A 21,162-nucleotide genomic window follows, 5' to 3' on the forward strand; every position below is an offset into this window, starting at 1 on the left:
AATGGCTATTCCTTCAGTCTTTGCTCCAAACTTTGTCTCCATATGCCCTCCTATGAATACTTTTGTTAACACTTTTAAGAAGGAGTAACACATCTTCAATTTGGTCTTCTGTCTTCTTGAGCGTCACATGGTCTGTGGATTGCAAATTGGGTATTCTGAGCTTTTGGCCTAATATCTACTTATCAGTGAGACCATACCATGTGTGTTTTTTGTGATTGGATTACCTCAATCAGGATCATGTTTTCTAGTTCCATCTACTTGCCTATAAGTTTTAAGAAGACATTGATTTTATTAGCTGAGTAATAGTCCATTGTATAGATGTACCACATTTTCTGTGTCCATTCCTTTGTTGAAGTGTATCTAGGTTCTTTCCAGCTTCTGCCTATTATAAATAAGGCTGCAATGAACATAGTGGAGCATGTGTCTTTGTTGTATGTTGGAGCATCACTTAGGTATATGCCCAGGATTGGTATAGCGGGGTCCTCAGGTAGTGCTATATCCAAATTTCTGAAGAATCTACAGACTGATTTCCAGAGTGGTTGTACCAGTTTGAAATACCACCAAAAGTGGAGGAGTGTTCCTCTTGATCTTAGAGTATAAGCCATTGGTGTTTTGTTCAAGATAATTTTTCTAGTGGCCTTTTCTTTGAGGCTGTTCCCCACTTTTCTTTCTACTGGTTTAATGTGGAGGTCCTTGATCCACTTGGACAGGGCGATAATAATGGGCCAATTTGCATTCTTCTATATGCTGACCTCCAGTTGAACCAGCAACATTTAAAAAAAATGCTACCCAGTTTTCACTGGATGGTTTTAACTCCTTTGTTAAAGATCAGGTGCTGACAGGTGTGTGGGTTCATTTCTCGGTCTTCATTTTATTCCATTGTTGTACCTGCCTGTCCCTGTACCAGTACCATGCAGTTTTTATCACTTTTGCTATGTAATACTGCTTGAAGTCAGGAATGGTGATTCCCCCAGAAGTTCTTTTGTTGTTGAAGATAGTTTTTGCAATCCTGGGTTTTTTTTGTTATTTGAAATAAATTTGCAAGTTTCTCTTCCAAAATCTACGGAGAACTGAGTTGAAATTTTGATGGGGATTGCACCGACGCTGTAGATTGCTTTTGACAAAATGGCCACTTATACTATAAACTATTATACTATATCATTTAACATTACACACATAATTTTATTAGTCAGGTAATTCCAAATTTCAAAATAGGGGACTATATGTCACAATGGAAAGTTCATGTCTCCAAGAATCTGAAGAAGATGGTTAAGTTATATCTAATTTAGAAAAGAGTTTCCTGAATGTTGGTGCTTAAGTTATTTTCTCTTTATGGTCACCACTGAAATCTTGTCCATGGGATGTAGTTCCAAGCATTGAGATGGATCCTTCCTATTAGGTTAGTATTCTCTATCAATACTATCATACACATACCAGAAATGTGATTTTATTGTGATGTTACGTTCTAGCAAAATTAACAAAATGATGTAGTCATAACTTCTGATGTTGTAATTCATATTACCAGAATGGAAAATGTACTTAGCATTGCAAAGTTACTGAAGTTACAAGTAATCAAACATACAAAGAAATTTTAACTCAAATATTGTAAGAAAAATTTTATACTAGCAACAAATACCAGTGACCATAACCTGAGAATATAAGTTACCTCAAATACTGTGTTCAGATATAATGGTACCATTCTCCTGTCCCTTTATAGTAACAGAATGCATTTATATACAAAAAAACTGTTTAAAATTATATTGAGTTATAGCTGTCTGATTAAATGTCTAAAACAGCTCAGGATAATTTAGTACTTGACATAAAACCACTGAATAGCTAATCACTCACTCAATCTTCTGGCAAGTGTCCAAGAGATCCAAGTCTTTAAGCTGACAAACTTTATTTAAAGTACTCAAAACTCTAAAACTAACCTGAGGTATTCTAAAACCAGCTTATTTCCACTGAACTCTATTTCGTTGGCATTTCGATGAGTTCATGTCAGGTCTTGCAAGAATAATATAACATTTGGGGATAAAGATACAACCTAGAAGACCTGTGCTGGAGGCCAAGATGGAGAAGACTTCCACAGCCACCATGATCTTCCCTTTAGTACTGTGGTAGACAGGGAGAAATGTGATCCAAACACTGAGGAACACCAGCATGCTAAACGTCAAGAACTTGGCTTCATTGAAGGTGTCAGGCAGGTTCCTGGCCATAAAAGCTACTGTGAAGCTCACTAGGGACAGAACTCCAAGGTATCCCAGAACACAGTAGAAGGCTATTACTGAGCCCTTGTTGCACATAATAATGATATGACCATGTTCAGAGTGTGCATTTGTGTCCACAAATGGAGGAGATATTCCCAGCCAGATTCCACAGAGGACAGTTTGTATTAGTGTACAGATGGGAATGATGAATTTCGGTGCTCCTGATATAAGCAGCCTCCTCAACCTTCTTCCTGGAGCTGTGCTCTTGAAGGCCAGGATGACTGTAATGGTTTTTGCCAAGACAGTAGAAACAGCCACTGTGAAAACAACTCCAAATGTGGTCTGCTGCAGGATGCAGGTGACTGCGTTGGGCTGACCAATGAATAGAAATGAGCAAAGAAAGCAGAAGGTGAGGGAGATGAGCAAGATGTAGCTGAGAGTACTGTTATTTGCCTTCACCACAGGAGTGTTTTGGTGCTTTACAAAAATCCCCAGGACAAATGAGGAGAGGATAGAAAAGCATAGGGCCATGCTGGCGAGTGTCATCCCCAAGGGGCTTTCCAAAGCCAGAAATGTCACAGCTTTTTGGATGCAGACAGTCCGATCTGTGTTGGCATACTGGTCCTCTGTACATTTCACACACTGATCAATATCTGGCAAGAAATGCAATGTGACATGATACTACAACCTCGACATCTTTCCTATTTGTACACTACCATGCCTGAATGTTGCTCAGTCTGAAATGTAAGCCCAGTATTTTTGTGCAGTCGGAAAGTGGTAACATATTTCTTCTTTCAAGATTATATTCAGTTAATAAAAAATCATGTAAAAAAGCAAATGTGCTTTCTTTTTCATTTCTAATGTGTATTCATGGCACTTTTTTCTTGTCTCCAAATTAAAGAACTATATTAATTCTTATAATATATACGGAATGCTATGGTAATTTCTACTGAGGAATCCATGAAGGGAAATGTCATTTACTGTTACATCTAGAAAATTGAACTTATGTTCTCTGCAGCATGAAAACACTTGTTGGACACTATTACTCTTTTGGTCTCATGTCAGAGAAACATGCTGAGGTCTTTGGGAATCCCATTAATTAGTATGAATCCATCATCAGCTAGCAACCATTGAAGCTTATATTTCCAAAATCTCATCTTTGGTGCTGGTTATAGTTTTCCTAACACAGAACAAAATGAAGGCACGTTTGAAATGGGAATATCAAATGAGAAAATGCCTCCATCTGGTTGGTCATAGGCAAGTCTGTGAGGTACTGTCATTTTAATTGTAGTTGGTGGTTCTCCCCATTTGTGGCCTTTGCCAACTTTGGAGATTCATCCTCAGTTATTTTAACAAATACATTAAATGGGCTATGGGGAGCAAGGCAGTAAGCAGCTCCATGGTCTCTCCTTTAGTTTCTGCATCCAGATTCCTGCCTTAACTTTATTCCATAACTTCCCTTCATGATAACTGTGAGCTGGAAGTGAAGTAAATTCTTTATTTTTGAAGTTAATTTGGTGAAAGACATAACCAAATGTGAATATTGGAACAGTACAAAGCACATTTTCTTGCACTAAGTTAGATTCCTAAAACCTAGACCCTGTTGGTTTAAATGAGGTACCAGGTAGTCTTCTAAGTACCCCTAGGAAGACGGTTTGCAGACTACCTAGGAAATGAAAGGAAAATACACTATGATAAAATGGGGAGTGTGACATTCCTTTATATTATTTTTAATTCCTACCACATAATGTTAATTTATTTTTAATTCATAGAAATTATTGATGGAGTGTGTTCATTATTCCAGCTTCCCCATTCCCATTTTATAAGTTGGTAAGTTATCAACAGTATTTTGTGTAGTACTGAGACCAATGTGGTGTCTTCTGTCCACTTTAAAATATCTATTTTACATGTAAAGTGTTTCAGTTTACCTTTGGGTACACATATTGATTAGCCTTTATGTACAGTTTTTGATATTTCAGGCAGATATATCTTGTACTAAACTTGTTGGCACTATGGCTGTTAAAATATTTCTTTCCCCTCTTTCACAATGTTTTAGAAACCTTGGATGTATGATTTCGTGTGTTTTTTAGATATCGCTACTATTGGGACTGTGTCTACAACTCTAAATTTTGAGTGGTGGTGGTATTCTGTAATGAACTCTATTGGTTTGAAAGTGATCTTCTTGATGATAGGTGGAGACTAAACTTAGCTGTGGGTATGACTATAACTCAGTTTCAAATAAAGATATACTATCTATCTTCACAAGCCCATGTTATGTCCCGATATAGAAATGATGAACTCTATCAAGGTATGTGTAGTGACACAGAACCGATAGGATCATCTTGGCATGCTAGTTGTTACAATGGTTTATAGGTATCATAGGTGGGTAGGTGTGGTTGTTGCTTCTCTTCTTCAGAAGTTTGCATGATGCCTTCTGTTTTGAAAGCTACTACTCAGGAGAAGTCATTTATGTCAGTCCTAGCTCAGGAGACTCTGGACCTGTTCATGAAGTGCTATGTATATTCAGCAATAGGAGCTTACCTTGCACCTCTTGGCCAGAACCCAGGTCAACAGAAGAGGCTATATACTTTGGTAGACTTTTGGATAGCCTTCAGCAACTAATCAAAAGAAGGCTTTTGTGACCTAATATTGGGGTATTGATTAGGTGGTCTTTGACTCGATCATGGACCATGGAGCAATATGTAGAATGTGCTACTTAGACTACAGGTCATACCATTAAAAATTGACTATGCTTTTAATAGTTAGTTGAAAATACTAATAGCTTCTCAGATAATGGGGGCTCTATATCTTAACCATACCATTGACTTCATTTATGCTCTTGGTGTCTCGCTATGTGTCTCTGTATGCCTCTGTTTCTACCTTCTCCACCTCTCTCTCTCTCTCTCTCTCTCTCTCTCTCTCTCTCTCTCTCTTCCTTTTTCTTCATCTTTCCTGTGATGCCTCTGGATCAGAAGTAATTTTTAGTGACAGCTAGAACATTGTAGTTTACAATATACTTCCTTGCTCACCATGATTTATTGAAGGGAATCTACTATGCTATGAAACAATGAGCTCCTAATTAATTTCTTTTATATGCTGTCTTGGAAATCATTTTTTGTCACACTACTAGACAAGTATTTGAGACATAATTCAAAACCCTCAAATATCACAAGCTCACCTCAAAGAGGTGATAAAGAAACCTAGAAACTTGGAGTTCATAGCACAGCTTCCCGACAACCTCACAGGGTGCATAGTGTCTCCAGGAACCTCACATGTTTCTTGTTGTCTCAGGGATCTGGGCTTATCTCTTTTTCTTCAGTGAGCTTTTATTTAAAAATATTCTAACTTTAACCCTTCCTGCTTCTATTCATGTTGGGAGTGAGTGTTCTAATGTATCTGGACATTTTCACAGAGTCTCTGAAGGCGATAAAAATGTTACGTACTGAGATTAAGGATATTCACTGTGACATTTGTTACTTAAGCTGCTTTAGAGCTTCCTGTATCTTAATGACCTTCCCTCCATATTAGATGTTTTCTCTCTGAAATTCCCTCTATACCACAATAAGATTCTTCATACATATTATCCAAAGTGTTGTGCTTAGACACCTTCTAATCTTCTGTCCACTATTCATCAGGAAGAAAACCTCTAGGTCAGTTTCTGCATGCTTTCTCATTCTTTATGTCTCAGATATGTGATTTCTACAACAGCAATAGGAACTTAAGATTAAGTAGTGAAGAATTACCAAGGATTTGGGGTTGTCTCTATTACTTCATTGACTAACCCATTGAAAGATTGTAGCATACATGTGGCTTGTGTCTTTTTACTTGATAGCCAGTGGTGAATCTGCCTTGTACTGTCTCTCCATATAGGATTACTCCAGTGAAATTCTGTGTCTGTAAAGTACAGGCTTTGAAGCTTCTGCAGGTGTGGGTTGATTTATGACATTGTGAAAAGATTTTAGTATTAGTTATGTTCCCTCATTCTTCCTCTTCTTCTAATCAATTACGGATCACAATCTCCAAGTCCTTGATTTTCATTATTATATTTTTAAATCATATGTTCTCAGCATTATGAACCACTTGTAGTTTCCTGACTTCTATACATACTCAATTTAAAACCATGTCTTAAGTTTTAAAGGGTATATATACATATATAAATATAGATATGTAGATACATACACACATATATATGATTGTTGGTGGCAGTGTTATTTCTTTGTCTGCATTACCTCACTAAATTTTATTTGCATTAATATTCATTTTCCTGGGAGTGTAGCATTTTCATATTCATAGATAAATTATTCTTTTATGTGTATATGTATATAGTTTAATTATTCATTCATTAGTTGATGAATTTTGAGGCTATTTCATTGACTTGATTCTTGTAAGTAAAAGAGCTATGATCCTGGATGAGCATGTGTACATAGTAGACAATAGATTATTCCTATTGGGTGGCTTTTGGAGATGATACATGTGCTTGTTGGTTTCTGACACCCTGACACAATGTATAAACATCTGGAAAAAATAGTCTTGCAAAAGGAAAAGCAACCATAAGGTTGACCTGTGGACAACGTTTTGGTGCATTTTCTTAATTGATTGATGTGGGATGGGACAGCTCAGTGCGGGTGTGGCTACTACTGGACAATTGATATAAAATTTCTTCAGAAAGCATCCTAGCCAAACATGCAAAGCAAGCAAGTAAGTTCCATTATCCCCTGGGTTCTTTGTAATTTTCTGTCCCCAACTTTCTGCTTTCTATTTTTAGCCTGATTCCTTAAGTAGTGGAATTTAAGCTCAGGGTAAAACATGAAACAAAGGATTTCTTCCCTTAACTAAAATTTTTACGTTTTGTCAGAGCAATGCAGCCCCAACAAAGACACTATTCATTTACAAAATGTGGAAGGGAGTTAATTTACCTTCCGGGACGTTTCCCAATTACTTTCTTCAGTGTTTAAATCTTTCAGTGTACTGATGTTTCCACTCCATAGTTTTAATTATTATAAAGTATATTTAGTTCCCATTATTTACTTCCTGAGGAGTTTGTTTTTATTTAAGAAGCATTTTTCTGAGTTAATATTATGTCTTGTTACTCTGCAGAATGTGTGCATCAGCTGTAGGATATTTCTGGTAAAGTTTTTGGGTCTACTAGGCATATATCCTGTCTGTTTAAGTACAGATACTTTGAGTTTCTCTTTTCTATTCTGCACCTCCTTTGTATATTTCATTGCCCTACTTCTCAAGATAAGATTTCAAAAAATTTAGATCAAAAGTAGATATTGGTTAATATTTTCCTGTGCCTGATTTAGTAGAACTAGTTACAGTCTCTTTTCTGTGAATATCATGTTAGCAGTAGGATTTATTTGCATTTATTATGTTTATAAATACCTACATTTCAAGGATGGAGCCAACATTACATGATTGTCATCACACGTCCATTGCATATAATGCACCATTTTATTATGTGCATAATTGCCTGCATACATTGCATGTGTGATTTATAATGTATATATAATAACTATAATGTATATATATAATATACATGATTGAATTAGACATGGTTTCTATTCCTGCACAAACAGCAGCAAAGAGAATCAAGTTGGGGAGGAAAGGGTTTATTGGGCTTACACTTCCACGTTGTTCATCACCGAAGGATGTCAGGACTAAAACTCAAGAAAGTCAGGAAGTAGGAGTTGATGCAGAGGCCATGGAGGGATGTTTCTTACTGGCTTGCTTAACCTGGATTCCTCAGTTTGCTTTCTTGTAGAACCCAAGACTTCCAGTCCAGGGATGCTATCACCCACAAGGGGCCCTCCTTCCTTGATCACTAATTAAGAAAATACGTTACAGCTGGATCTATGGAGGCATTTCTCCAACCGAGGCTCCTTTCTCTGTGTTAACTGCAACTTGTGTCAAGTTGACCCACAAAACCAGTCAGTACAATGATATTCAAGAAGATTGACCTATTAATTTTTGGCGTGTAGGTTTTATTCAACTAATTCAATATTTACTGATTATTACATGATATATTTTTCATACTCAGTCATACCTGACAATACTAAGAAACATTTATGATGTCCTTTAGTCATCTTATATCCTGGTTCAAACATTTTTAAAAAGTCATGATGAATTCTCACATGTGTGTAGCATCACTTACTTCTTTCTGCAGGAATTTGCACATAACCCTAATTGTGCATCTCCACAGATTTTATTACCTACTTATTTGAACTACAGATATCAGGAAACAGGATTTTACATTGGCAGGATTTTATGCTATATATTGTTATACATGAGACATAAGAATCTATTAGTACCCATGGTGTTTGGATTATTTTTAATATATGTAGGTCTGTGACAGAAATGAGTATGCTATCAAGATTGGTCAAAATGTGGTATCAGATCCTTGGGCCTGGAATTACAAAGAGTTTCAAGCCAACATATAACTAGTGGAGTTCACACCCATTTCCACTAAAAGGGAAGATGCTTCTATTAACTACTAAGCCATCTCTCGAATGCCGGAATTAATTAAGACAAATATACTGTCTATTAATATCATATCTATTTCAGGATTTGTTCTGGGAATTTTAAAGTTGACCTTGTGACAGATTAATGGTTTTTTATGGTTTTAATATGGTGCTAATATCGGTCAAAAAGACTGGACAAAACTAGACATAATTATTTATATCTAAAATCCACTTGTTAAATTCTCTGGAAAATATTTATTCTTAGCATCCTTTCACATTCTCAACAAGTATTAACTGAATTAAATATGGCTTGTAATCCTATAAATCCCTAAATGTAGACTACAACAAGGAGCTATATTGTTCAATATAACTATTAATTATGAGGACAATATCTTAAGGATGTAATCTGTGTACATCTCTTGTGCATGATTTTACCTTCAGTATGTGGGTTAAAAACAGTGGTGAGAACCTCATCGTTAATGCACACACTTGCCTGTTCCATTGGAAATTTCATTTTCTGGACATGGGACACAATCAAAACAGCAAGCGGCTTTCCCTTCCTGAAGAGATTTTCTGAATCCAGGAACACAACTTTCACTGCATACAGAGACAGGACTCTGAGGATATTAGAGAAATGAGGACATAAAGAATTAGCCTGGCAATTACAGGATTGGGTATATTACAGGATTGGGTAATAATGAATTTAATATTGTGCATGCTCATTCTAGTTATTTATGTTAATTTATGTTACTAAAATACACATTATCTATATAATATATATATATATAATTATCAACAGAATAAAGATATATATATACATACATATATATATGTATAATTAGAATCATGCATAACACTGGTAAGCATGTGTTAATTCTTGGCAAAGGTAAACACATTAAGAAACACTTGAACATGGAAAGTAAGTGTGTAACTTTATCATTAGATTCATCTTTTAATTTATGAGGAGGCATCAGTCTCACCAAGGCATTTTTCATGATTTTTACCTGTGTTCTCAACAGAATAGTATAAGATTCCACCCACCTGTTGCTCCAATCCTATACTCCACTCTATCCTGTCCTCAGAAATCGACAATTGTTGACCAGGTGGAAAATATGGAGAAAATGTTCCTATTTTCACTTTATATGTAAGACCTTGTGGAAAATCCCAGAAGTTCAGAATGTCATAATCTATGTGCAATTTCTCTGAAGGATTCAAAGATATTGGATCTCCACCAGGATTCATGAATTTAATGTTCTTCAGCAGGGAGCTCAGCTACAAAAGATTTATGATTCATAATGGTAATTTTATAAGAGTCTGAATTATGTCACATTCACATATTCATTGATCCCAATTAACAATGAAATAACATTAGGCATATATGATTGGGTAATGTGTACATTTATATTTAATTGACATCATAAATACCGTAATAGTATTTTAACAGGATAGTTAGATAAATCTACTGTTGCTAATACATCCTAATGGTTTTCAGCACTGGTGAGCATGGATATTTTGCATATATGACTGATAGTCTACAGGCATCTGGTTTTGTGTTATCAGTGTAAAATTGTCTGGGATATTTTGTACTCTGATTATGTCTATGTGAGTTTTTGTCATTTGGGTTAAGTGAGGTGTGAATACCCATCCTTAATTAAAGCAGGTTCATTTCATAATCTGTTCCTGAACTGAATATACTGAAGGGAGCCAGCTGTGTAATAGCATACTCATAGCTTATTGCTCTTCATTATGGAAGTTTATGTGGCAAGCTTCATTAAAATACTGTCAAATTGAGTCCATCCTGATGCTGGTCTATAATGTCTTAGTTGAAGTAAAAGAAACCTTTTTTCATATATGACCTTTGTCCACATATTTTATGAGAGCAAATGTAACAAATTTAAGAAATAATCTATAGTTGATTAGTTGATACAATTTAATGAGATATTTTAAGAATATTTCACTTGCTGGTACTGTACAAATTTTAGGACCTTAAATATGATGCCACTCCTTTTCAAATATAAGAACAAGGTGGGAAAAGATTCTGATTTTACTGTTGAGAACCTTAGAAGTGTATGAGACTGACAGCACCTTTAACAGAAACATTTTTTTATCTTGGTTTTTATTTCTGTATGATTGGGAAGTTGACTCTCAATTTCACCCAGGTATAGATTTTTCTTCCAGTCAGTTAAATAGTCTAGGAAACTTGTCTTCTAGAAAGATCCCCATTGTATTTGTTTAGAGTATGTATGGGTCAATTTCAAAAAGTTACATTGGTGACAGTCTAGAGAATCAAAAGTAAAAGCATTACCTTCAAGGGGGGAAAATCCATGCTGCCTCCGTTTTTCATTCCTTGTAGGTCTCCTTTTTGTGTAAGCATCTTGTGCATGGTGTGGGCCACAGCATATACAGCATTGTATACATGGTAACTGCTAGTACTTACAGCTATGTCAAAGTGGTACCAAGGTAACAATCCCAAGTTACCTCTAGATGAACAATTTTTTAATGATTTACAGGTAGCATTAGATATTGCACAATCAAAGTAAATCTCCCACAGTCTGGCAAGAAAAATGTCATCTGGGTATTTAGAAGGTCTCACTGTCTTTACAAACTCTTTAAAAGTAGAAATATCACCCTGGCGTTGTGAAAAGATGAGAGTCCCATGGAATGAGTCAAGAATTAAATGTCTCATAGAAGTGATGACTTCCCACTGTGAAGTGGTCACCCAGATTCTCCATGGAAGTATATATTCCCATCTTCTAAACAACACACCTAAGGAAGAGTCAGTGTTAGCGTAAACGATAACAACTTTGGCTGGGTATCTCATAATCCGAATATGGTATTCATAAGCGTTATCCAGGTCCATCATGTGAGTAACTGGGATAAATTCCATGAAGGCTACACAGACTGTGTTTCTTTCCATTTGTGGAATCAAGTCTGTGACAAAGTTAACACCATTCTCATCCTCTGAGATGACCAGCCCCACCCAATTCCATCTGAAATGGACAAACAATGAGACCATGCCTAAGGCCAAAGAAGATTCTTTGGCAGCCATCTGATACAAAAAGGGAAACTTCTCAGAGTTGTTCATACTTGGTTCAAAAGGTCCAATGCTCAGCTGTAAAAATGAAAGCAGGGATAGACATTAATGAGGAGGTTCTGGAAATCACAGAAACATTGCATATGAAACAGTGACTTAACGTTTAGAGATCCAAATTTTTATTTAAAGTCAAGTCTAGTACTGAGATATGATTCTGGAAAATGAGTTGAAATACTCACATTTATTGTAGACACGTGTATACCTTAAGGCCTGTATGTACATTTCAAGCAGAAGAAATGTGAATATAGTCTAGTATCTCAAAGTATGTAGCTTTAAAGCTATGTATTTTAAAGGAATGTTTGGACAGTTGGTTCATTGACTCTCTCTCTCTCTCTCTCTCTCTCTCTCTCTCTCTCTCTGTCTCTCTCTGTGTGTGTGTGTGTGTATGTTCATGTGCATAAAATTGTGTGTACACAGGTTTCTACAGTTCATACAGCATATGTATGCATGTGAAGGCTAAAAGAAGGCATCAGGTGTTCTCTACTTTTCTCCACACATTCTTCTGAGGTAGGGTCTCTCTTCATCCCTGGACTTCATGTCTTTTGCTGTGGGGAGAAGATAAGATGGACACAAGTATTTTCTTGTATCTGGTTTGCTGTCATGAGGATAAGTGTGAAGCTGACCTCCGAACTTTAATCCTCCTGATTGCACTTAAACCATTCTTGACTTTTGTGCTGTATTCCAGCCCAATATCATTATTTTGAATCATGAAAAATGAATCATTCCCTAATGATTTTTCATAGTACACAAATTATGCAATCAAATGAGAATATTTTGCTTTTTCTCATGCATGTAATCTCACCTGTGGATATTTATAAAGACCCAAAAATAGGGCAATTAGGGAAGAAATTTCCCATGTTTTTCCTGTGATTGCAGCCACTGATTTTTCCTTGGTTTTGCATGTATAGTTCGGGATGAATATGTCCTGCCCTGTGAGCCATTTGAGGAAACTTAATACTGTCTCACTTTCAATGGACCCAGCATTGTGAATATTATATCCAAGCGTCACGTTAGGTAAAAGAATGGGGTTTCTGTTTATCTCCTCTATGGCAAAAATTAAGGCCATCGCATATTGGTAGTTGTATGGCGTGATCCTGTGTAGAAGACATAGGGATCATTAGAGCATAATCTCAAATCACCATTGGGGCGTTCAACTGAGTATATTCACTATTATGCATTGAATGAACACACCTCCTCAAAGCTTCAATGTTCAGACTGCATCTTCTTTCCCAAGATTGCTCATGTGTCATTAGCACAGGCTGTTGTCATGTTTAGCAGCTCCTATGGGGACTAATGCCTTTGTAAATATTTGAATATAGATGAATAAGTCTATATTCCTTTCAGGAAACAACCAGCAACTACGTGTTCATCTTTAACATGGGATGTCTACCTGTTATAAGACTAAAAAATATATTTTATGCGTTTTGAGGGATTGGCAGTGTGTATCTCGTGGAAGGCCAGACTGAACCAATACATACTAAGAGTTCCTGATGAAAGCTGAAATGAAAAAAAATAGTTCTATGCCCTTGTCCAAGGTTACACTTGTCAAGGCCTGTTGAGGGCTGGAGACAGTAATATGAATTATTGAAATTTGAGGTGTTTGATGATATTTTCTACCCCTTATACTTCTTGTCTACCTCAAAGTTTCTGTATTCAGATCATACAATTGTATAACCTTTAAGAACTAAATGGTTAGGTTTGTGCTTTGCTTTTTTAGTAAGTTGGCCATTTGGTTTATAATTATGAAATTTTATATATTCCAAACTCTACATATTCTTTCATCTACATGCATTTCTCTGCTACCTACTATGTATTCTCATTTATCTTTTTCTCTATCTATGTATACCTGCATGCATAAATGTAAAACATTTAATCTACAGAGTTGTACAGTGTTAGTTGTATGCACTATTCAGGACAGGATAAGAAACAGACATGCTATCATCTACAGGTAAATACCATGACACCTTAGGAAGATAAAATATAGCAAGGTGAGAGAGAAATTCTGAGTGCAGGAGGCATAGTCTACCCCAGGAAGTGGAGTATTGGTTGGGCTTCCAATATCAAATGGTTGGATGTGAAAATGTTAATATGTAAGAGCCTATAGAGTTTTAAATCTTTTTCTATCTAAACAGTCCTGACAAAGTTTTGTGACTCCATGAGAAAATGTTCTGTTTGCTCATTCAGTATCTTGTGCATTGTACATATGTTGTATATGAAGCTAAGCACTCCAGCTTCATTAGTATTCAAAACTTATTTTAATACATGGTTAAATTATATGTATACTAAAATTTTCTTTAAAATATATTTATGATTTTTACTAGTATCTGTTTAATTACATCATTAATATTTTGTATGAGTATACATTCAATGTTATATAAAAATTTCTCACCTAAAAGAGCAATAAAAAGAAAATATTGAATTCCTGGTTTATTATATATATCACCTGATATGTAATTGGATGCAGGAATAAAATGAAAGTGTCTTTCATGATAAGGTAATTTTTTAATCATATGTAACATAATAACTGTGATTCTCTGTGCTATGTATTATCCACTGATTCGGAATGGAATTATGTTCTCATTGTCTTTGAAGAATGAATTCCTTTGCTGGACTAAATTCCATAATTAGGAAAGAAAAAGTTGGTTTATCATTTCCTCCACAGACTAACTGCGTTGCCTTGTGAATCCCTTTCCAATTTGAGGATGTCAGGTTCAATATTTTCATAGCTTTCTTTCTCAGTACATATATGAACCCACAAGTGTTTGAAACTCTTTATAATCAAGTTACAAATCACTAGTTGTTAGAACACTGTTGGACCTTTATACTGATTTATGTCCTGGTTTTTACTTGAATTCATTCACTTGTTTATCTCTTGCAGAATTTTCTTTATTAAATTTATAAAATAATTTAAAATAATAAAATAAATCTTTCTAAGGATTTATGAGCACTTACTTTTAACAATTGAGAGATGTAATATTTCTGGAATATGGCTGTGGCATATGGACTCATTGAATCCTTTGAAATTGAAGTTCATCAAGTGTACTGTGTATATATTATCAGGATTAAACAAATTTCTCTGGACAATTAATAACCACTGCCAATAAAGTGTGTGAGAAAAGAAATCATCCTGTTCTTTTAATGATTAACTTGATTGATTTTTTTAATTTGACAAATAGGTAGGTACCAGTGATGGTAGGAGACAGGCTCTACTGATATAGAAATTCTGAATGCAGTATTCCCAATGATCCTGGCCTTTCCCAACAGGTCTGTGTCTATAGCACACTTCACAGTTTCAGAGGTCCACATATTGGAGCAATGAAATAAATATGAATATTGTTAACATCTAGTGATAGAATGCATACTCTTTTCCTCTATCATATCTTACAGGGGAAACGAACATTTGAAATGCTAGAAAATAAAAAGTTCATATTGTAGTTGCAGAAATTGTGTGGGAACACACCACATGAAACTCAAGAAGAAGGATGACCAAAGTGTGGATGCTTCAGTCATTCTTAAAGGGGGGAACAAAATATTCACAGGAAAGGATATGGAGACAAAGCTTGGAGCAGAGACTGAAGGAATGGCCATTTAAAGCCTGCCCACCTGGGAATCCAGCCCATAGATATACACTGAACAAAACTAAACAACATTGATGAAGCCAAAAGTGCATGCTGACAGGAGCCTGAAATAGCTGTCTCCTGAGAGGCACAGCCAGAGCGTGACAAATACAGAGGCGAATGCTGGCAGCTAACAATTGTGCTGACGAAATACATAGGCGATTGCCAGCAGCAAACCACTGAACTGAGAATGGAACCCCAGTTGAAGGAATCAGAGAAAGGACTGGAAGAGCTTGAAGGGGCTCGAGACCCCATATGAACAACAATGCCAACCAACCAGAGCTTCCAGGGACTAAGCCACTACCCAAAGACTATACATGGACTGACCCTGGGCTCCAACCTTGTAGGTAGCAATGAATAGCCTAGTAAGAGCACCAGTGGAAGAGGAATCTCTTGGTCCTGCCAAGACTGAACGTGATTGCTGGGGGGAGGGTGGTAATGGGGAGAGGATGGGGAGGAGAAGCCCAAATAGAAGGGGAAGGGGAAGGGGAAGGGTTAGAGGAATGTTGGTCCAGAAACTGGGAAGGGGAATAACAATCGAAATGTAAATAAGAAATACTCAAGTTAATAAAGATTAAAAAAAAGAAACAGGGGGAGGGCTGGATGGGATATAGGGGGTTTTGCGGTGGGGAAACCAGGAAAGAAGATAACATATGAAATATAAAAAAATCATTTAATTAGAATGTAAACAACAACAACAACAACAACAATAAGAAACACAATTGTGTTGACAACTGGGTCCCCCTTGGAGGAGTTAGAAAAAGTATTGAAGGAACTGAAGGTGCTTGCAACCCCTTGAGAACAACAATACTAATCAACCACAGCTCATAAGGAGTAAACAACTACCCCAAGAATAAACATGGACATACCCATGGCTCCAGCTGCATATGTAGCAGAGTATGGCCTTCTTGGGCACCAATGGGAGGAGAAGCCCTTGGTCAGGCCAAGACTTGATCACCCAGTGTAGGGGAATGTCATAGAGGCGAGAAGTGGGGTTGGTTGGGGAGGGAGAACAACCTTATAGTAGCAGGGGAGGTGGATGTGATAGAGGGTTTATGGATGGGAATCCTGAAAAGGGAACAACATTTGAAATGTAAATAAACAATAACCACCCAAAATAAAAGAAAAAAAGGAAGAAGGGAAGGAAGGATGAAAGAGAAAGCAAGAAAGAAAGAAAGGAAGGAAGGAAGAAAGGAAGAAAGAAAGAAAGAGAGAAAGGTATGGTGAGCCAATTAAGAGAACTGACTACTTTCTCAGATAACCTGCATCAAAATTGCTATACAGTAATCCCAACTTAAATACAAAAAATTTCCTGAGCTTTATATACAGCCTGATATTACACCACCCATGGATAGGCACACACACACACACACACACACACACACACACACAGTAACATGCCACAAACACAGGTAATCACACTATACATTCACATATATACACACATTCTCCTAAATACATTCCCAAACACAATTATTTGCATACACACATTCATACATGCACTCAGACACCCATAAAGATTTTAAAGGAGCAATAATAAATTACTGAAAATGATGAAATAATTTTTTAAGAAAAGAAAAATAATGAATCAAGTTCTTTAAAAACATTAAAATACAATTCCTAAGAATAGAATGAAGGAATTTATTTTATGAAACCAGCATTTAAAGATTGTACAAAAAACAAACATTTAATATTTTGCAAAGATAATTGAAATTTCCTCCCTTGATTTTATTGGTAAATTTTTTTACAATAAAAATACAATAATCTAATGGAAATGAAATGCAAAATTATAAAAATATTGCAATGGATTTTTCACAGAGTTTTTAAGGGAAAAAACTCAAATTTCAAACAGAACTGAATGAATTTAAAAATAGAAGATTAAGAAAATTTATTCAGGTTAATCGAACTGTCATGAGCACATGCAGGGAAGCATTCTAGAAGATGAAAAAGGTGGGAGTAGTATAGGGGATGAAAGGGGATGAACCTGGCTGAACAAGGGTGATGAGTGGGGAACTATGTTGAAGATGCAGTGGTGGGGCTGGAAGGAGGATGAGAGTTTAGAGGGGATGAAAGTGATCACAGTGCATTGTAAAATTTATAGTGTTCCACAAATTAAATATAAAGAAGTATTATATATGTTTTGTGGAGCTAAAATATGTTTGTGAGCAATATGATAAAGAAATTTTGGACTGGAAAATGGATCCGTTTGTATAGTGCTAGCCTCAGAACAAAACACAAACCTCCTGTCTGATTAAACATTAACTAAGGTATGATGACACCAATAGACATGCTAATGGTGACAGGGGAAAGTTCATGAGCTCTGAACACAAGACTAATAACTACAGTCAAATAAAGAATATTGAGAGTGAGAGAAATATTCTTCTGCAGGAGACAGCATACCAATTGATTAGGTAATTATTACCACATGGTCAGCATTGGAAATATAAATATAATCACATAAAGAATTAATGAGTTGAATTTATATCCTTACAAATATATAAAATATATTTCAACGTATATGTAGTATGGGTAAATGGGAAATGGATATGAATTAAAATTAATACAGGGTTCAATCAGCTTGACATAGCTCAATAGGTAAATGGTTGCAGTGAAAGTGAAAGGATAGAAATTTTAATTCCAGTAACCAACAAAATTGTGATCATTTAAACATGCTTTTGTAACCTATCATTTCTACAGGCAGATGGGATGGGGATGCAGGCATATTTCATTTTTCATCTATCTAGGAAACACTGAATAGACAAATAAACAATGTTTCAGAGATTGTGGAAATCAGGGAATCATATGTTTGTCCTCATGTGAGATGTGTCATACATGTGCCCTCACTGACACAGACAGAGAGCAAACTCTTAAACTCTTTCTCTTTATCTCACTCTCTCCATGTCTCTGTCTGTTTCTCGTCTCTCATACACACACACAAACACACAACACACAAAGAAAGAGAGGGGGGAGAGAGAGAGAGAGAGAGAGAGAGAGAGAGAGAGAGAGAGGGTAAAAATATTAAACAAGCTCACTTAAGGCTAAAATGAATGACTTAATCAGTTTCTTAGTCAGTGAAGCAGAATAGCACAATGAAAATAGCAAGCATATACCCCTGGCCGAAGCAGACATGAGAGAAAGTAAAGAGAATGCAAATACATCAGCAAAAAGTTAGGAGTTGTAGGGGAATATCAGAAATTCTAAGCATGTAGTTGAATTTCTTTCTAGATATTTAGAAAGGCAACATCTGACACATCTGTGTCTGACAGGAGGAACAATTATTGCTCTCTGTGGTACCTCCTCTGCTCACAGCACCAGAAGTCACCTGTTCAAATTCTGTGCAAGTCTGTTTCATTCTTTTAGCAAACAGTTCTTTGATTGCTGTTGTGACATTGCTAAGTGTCAAATGAATGTTCCTGTACAGGTATACTTCAGATCCTAGAGAAAATACAAAGATCTCTGCTGTCTGCTCATAGCCCCTAGACTATCTATCCTGTAACACCAAAGTGTTTGAAGACAGCTGGAAGGAAATAATTATCTTCAAAGAGTTTGAAATAACTAAATAGAATACGTAGTCTCCTGAGAAATATGGCACAGTCAGCACAGCCCCACTCAACTGTACCAACATTAGGAAGTGCACAGAAGAAATGTTCAATGGAAAGTCTTTGTAGAATGAACATTGTTTTGTCACCCTAAGAACTGAACTGCATCTATCCCACAAGATAGGATTCTAAGTTGCATCATTTGTCCTCCTGTGTGACAGCAGTGTTGGACCTGGCTCGAGAGTGATTTTCTTCTCAGAATACACCCATAAAAATAGATAATGGGTGGAAAGAAAAACTTATTGTGATGGAAGAAATGCTGTTGGGAGTAAAAAATGAGATGGGGTAAGGGTGCACACTGGAGAATGTGGTTAGGTAGATCAAGCAGGAGACACTTACCGTGAACTGACGTCTATACTCTCTGCCCCTTCAGTGTGTTGGGAGGTTTGATAGGTATAAAGGGGTAAGAACGCACTGATCACCAAATCCCCATCCTGGTATACACTGTCTGTGGAAGAAACAAAACACTTATGGGTGAGCAATTTGCACAGGAGCATAGGAAGCATGAGGGTAAAAAAGAAAAAAATCCAAGTGGGCATTGTCAGGGTTTCTTTGAGCACAAACGTAATCTGCTGTGAAGCCAGGTGCTCACTTTCAGCAGCTGAATATGTGTGCCCTTCTGTGGGTTTATAAGAGCTACAGATACAGAAGTCCTTTGAACTACCTAGTCATTGCAAGACAGCTTTTTCCAATACCCTGGAGAAAATTTCAACACTTTGTACCTTAAGGCTTCACAGCTGAGGTCTTCTGTAAAAGTAACAAACAGAGCTGGAGCCCGAACTTCGCTGATCCTGCCGCACAACTCCCTGCTCCCAAACCCCATGGGAGAGAGAGCTCATCGCCCAATCAGGTGGGCACTCCTGAGACTGCAGGGCAGGAGAGACTACCAGTGATGCTCACCCTTGCCCACATCCCTGGCTCAAGAGAAAACTGTATAGGGCCTCTGGAGACAGGAAGTTAGAGGCCCTCAAGCTGCAGTTGTCCTGCAGTCCAGACTACGCACAGATCTGAAGGGACCTGATCAAAGAGCCCCCTGCACCCAAATCCTGTGGGGTGAAGAACTAGACCTTCAGATGGGCAGACACGCCTGGGAAGACAGAAGAGACTACTCTCTGCTCACATTTCTGACTCTAGAGAAAAATGCCTAGCGTCATCTGGGCCCCCTGTATACATGGACCAGAGAGATTGCAGGGCAGGCCCTTCTTTTTGCTGCCCTCATGGAGAGCTGAAACCCAGGCCCCGAGGAGTGACTTCAGCCCCAAGACCAGAGGTAGGACCAACGTTTCTGCTCCAAGTGACCTGCCTGGTGGACTAAGGACACACGCCCACAGGAACAACTGAAGACCAGTAGACAGGAAAGACTACACGACTGAAAGCAGAACACTCTGTTCCCATAACTGGCTGAAAGAAAACTGGAAAACAGATCTACAGGACACCTGAAATACAGGCCTATAGGAAGGTCTAGGATTTTCAAAAATAGCAAAAAAAGGTAACACCAGAGACAACCTGATGGTGAGAGGCAAGCACAAGACACAAGCAACAGAAACCAAGAATACATGGCATCATCAGAGCCCAATTCTCCCAACAAAGCAAACACTGAATATCCAAACACACCAAAAAAGCAAGATCTAGATTTTAAATCACATTTGATCATGATAATGGAGGACTTCAAGAAAGATATAAAGAATTCCCTTAGAGAAATTCAGGAAAACACAAATAAACAAGTAGAAGCTTATAGAGAAGAATCACAAAAATCCCTGAAAGAATTCCAGGAAAACACGATCAAACTGGTGAGGAATAAAAATGGAAATAGAAGGAATAAAGAAAGCACAAAGGGAAACAACCCTGGATATAGAAAACCAAAGAAAGAGACAAGGAGCCGCAAATGCAAGCATCACCACCAGAATACAAGAGATAGAAGAGAGAATCTCAGGAGCAGAAGATTCCATAGAAATCATCAACTTAACTGTCAAAGGTAACGTAAAATGGAAAAACCTACAGGCCCAAATCATACAGGAAATCCAGGAAGATCAAACTTAAGCACAATATGTATAGAAGAGAGTGAAGACTCCCAACTGAAAGGACGAGTAAATATCTTCAACAAAATCATAGAAAACTTCCCTAACCTAAAGACAGAGATGCCCACAACATACAAGAAGCCTACAGAACTCCAAATAGATTGGA

The 21,162-nt window shown here is 36.9% G+C and overlaps 1 protein-coding gene across 1 annotated transcript; it reads right to left on the bottom strand.

Annotated features, from left to right (window-relative positions):
- Positions 1 to 1,952: 1,952 nt before the first annotated feature.
- Positions 1,953 to 19,517, bottom strand: Vom2r62 (vomeronasal 2 receptor, 62). Its single transcript, NM_001099509.1, has 6 exons — positions 19,318 to 19,517; positions 12,565 to 12,856; positions 10,974 to 11,780; positions 9,710 to 9,940; positions 9,156 to 9,285; positions 1,953 to 2,860 (listed from the first exon to the last, which is right to left on the bottom strand). The coding sequence occupies exons 1-6, from the start codon at positions 19,515 to 19,517 to the stop codon at positions 1,953 to 1,955; spliced, it is 2,568 nt and encodes an 855-aa protein (NP_001092979.1).
- Between the last annotated feature and the right edge of the window lie 1,645 nt (positions 19,518 to 21,162).

This window comes from Rattus norvegicus, chromosome 12, assembly GCF_036323735.1.
Source record: "Rattus norvegicus strain BN/NHsdMcwi chromosome 12, GRCr8, whole genome shotgun sequence".
Classification (NCBI taxonomy): Eukaryota; Metazoa; Chordata; class Mammalia; order Rodentia; family Muridae; genus Rattus; species Rattus norvegicus.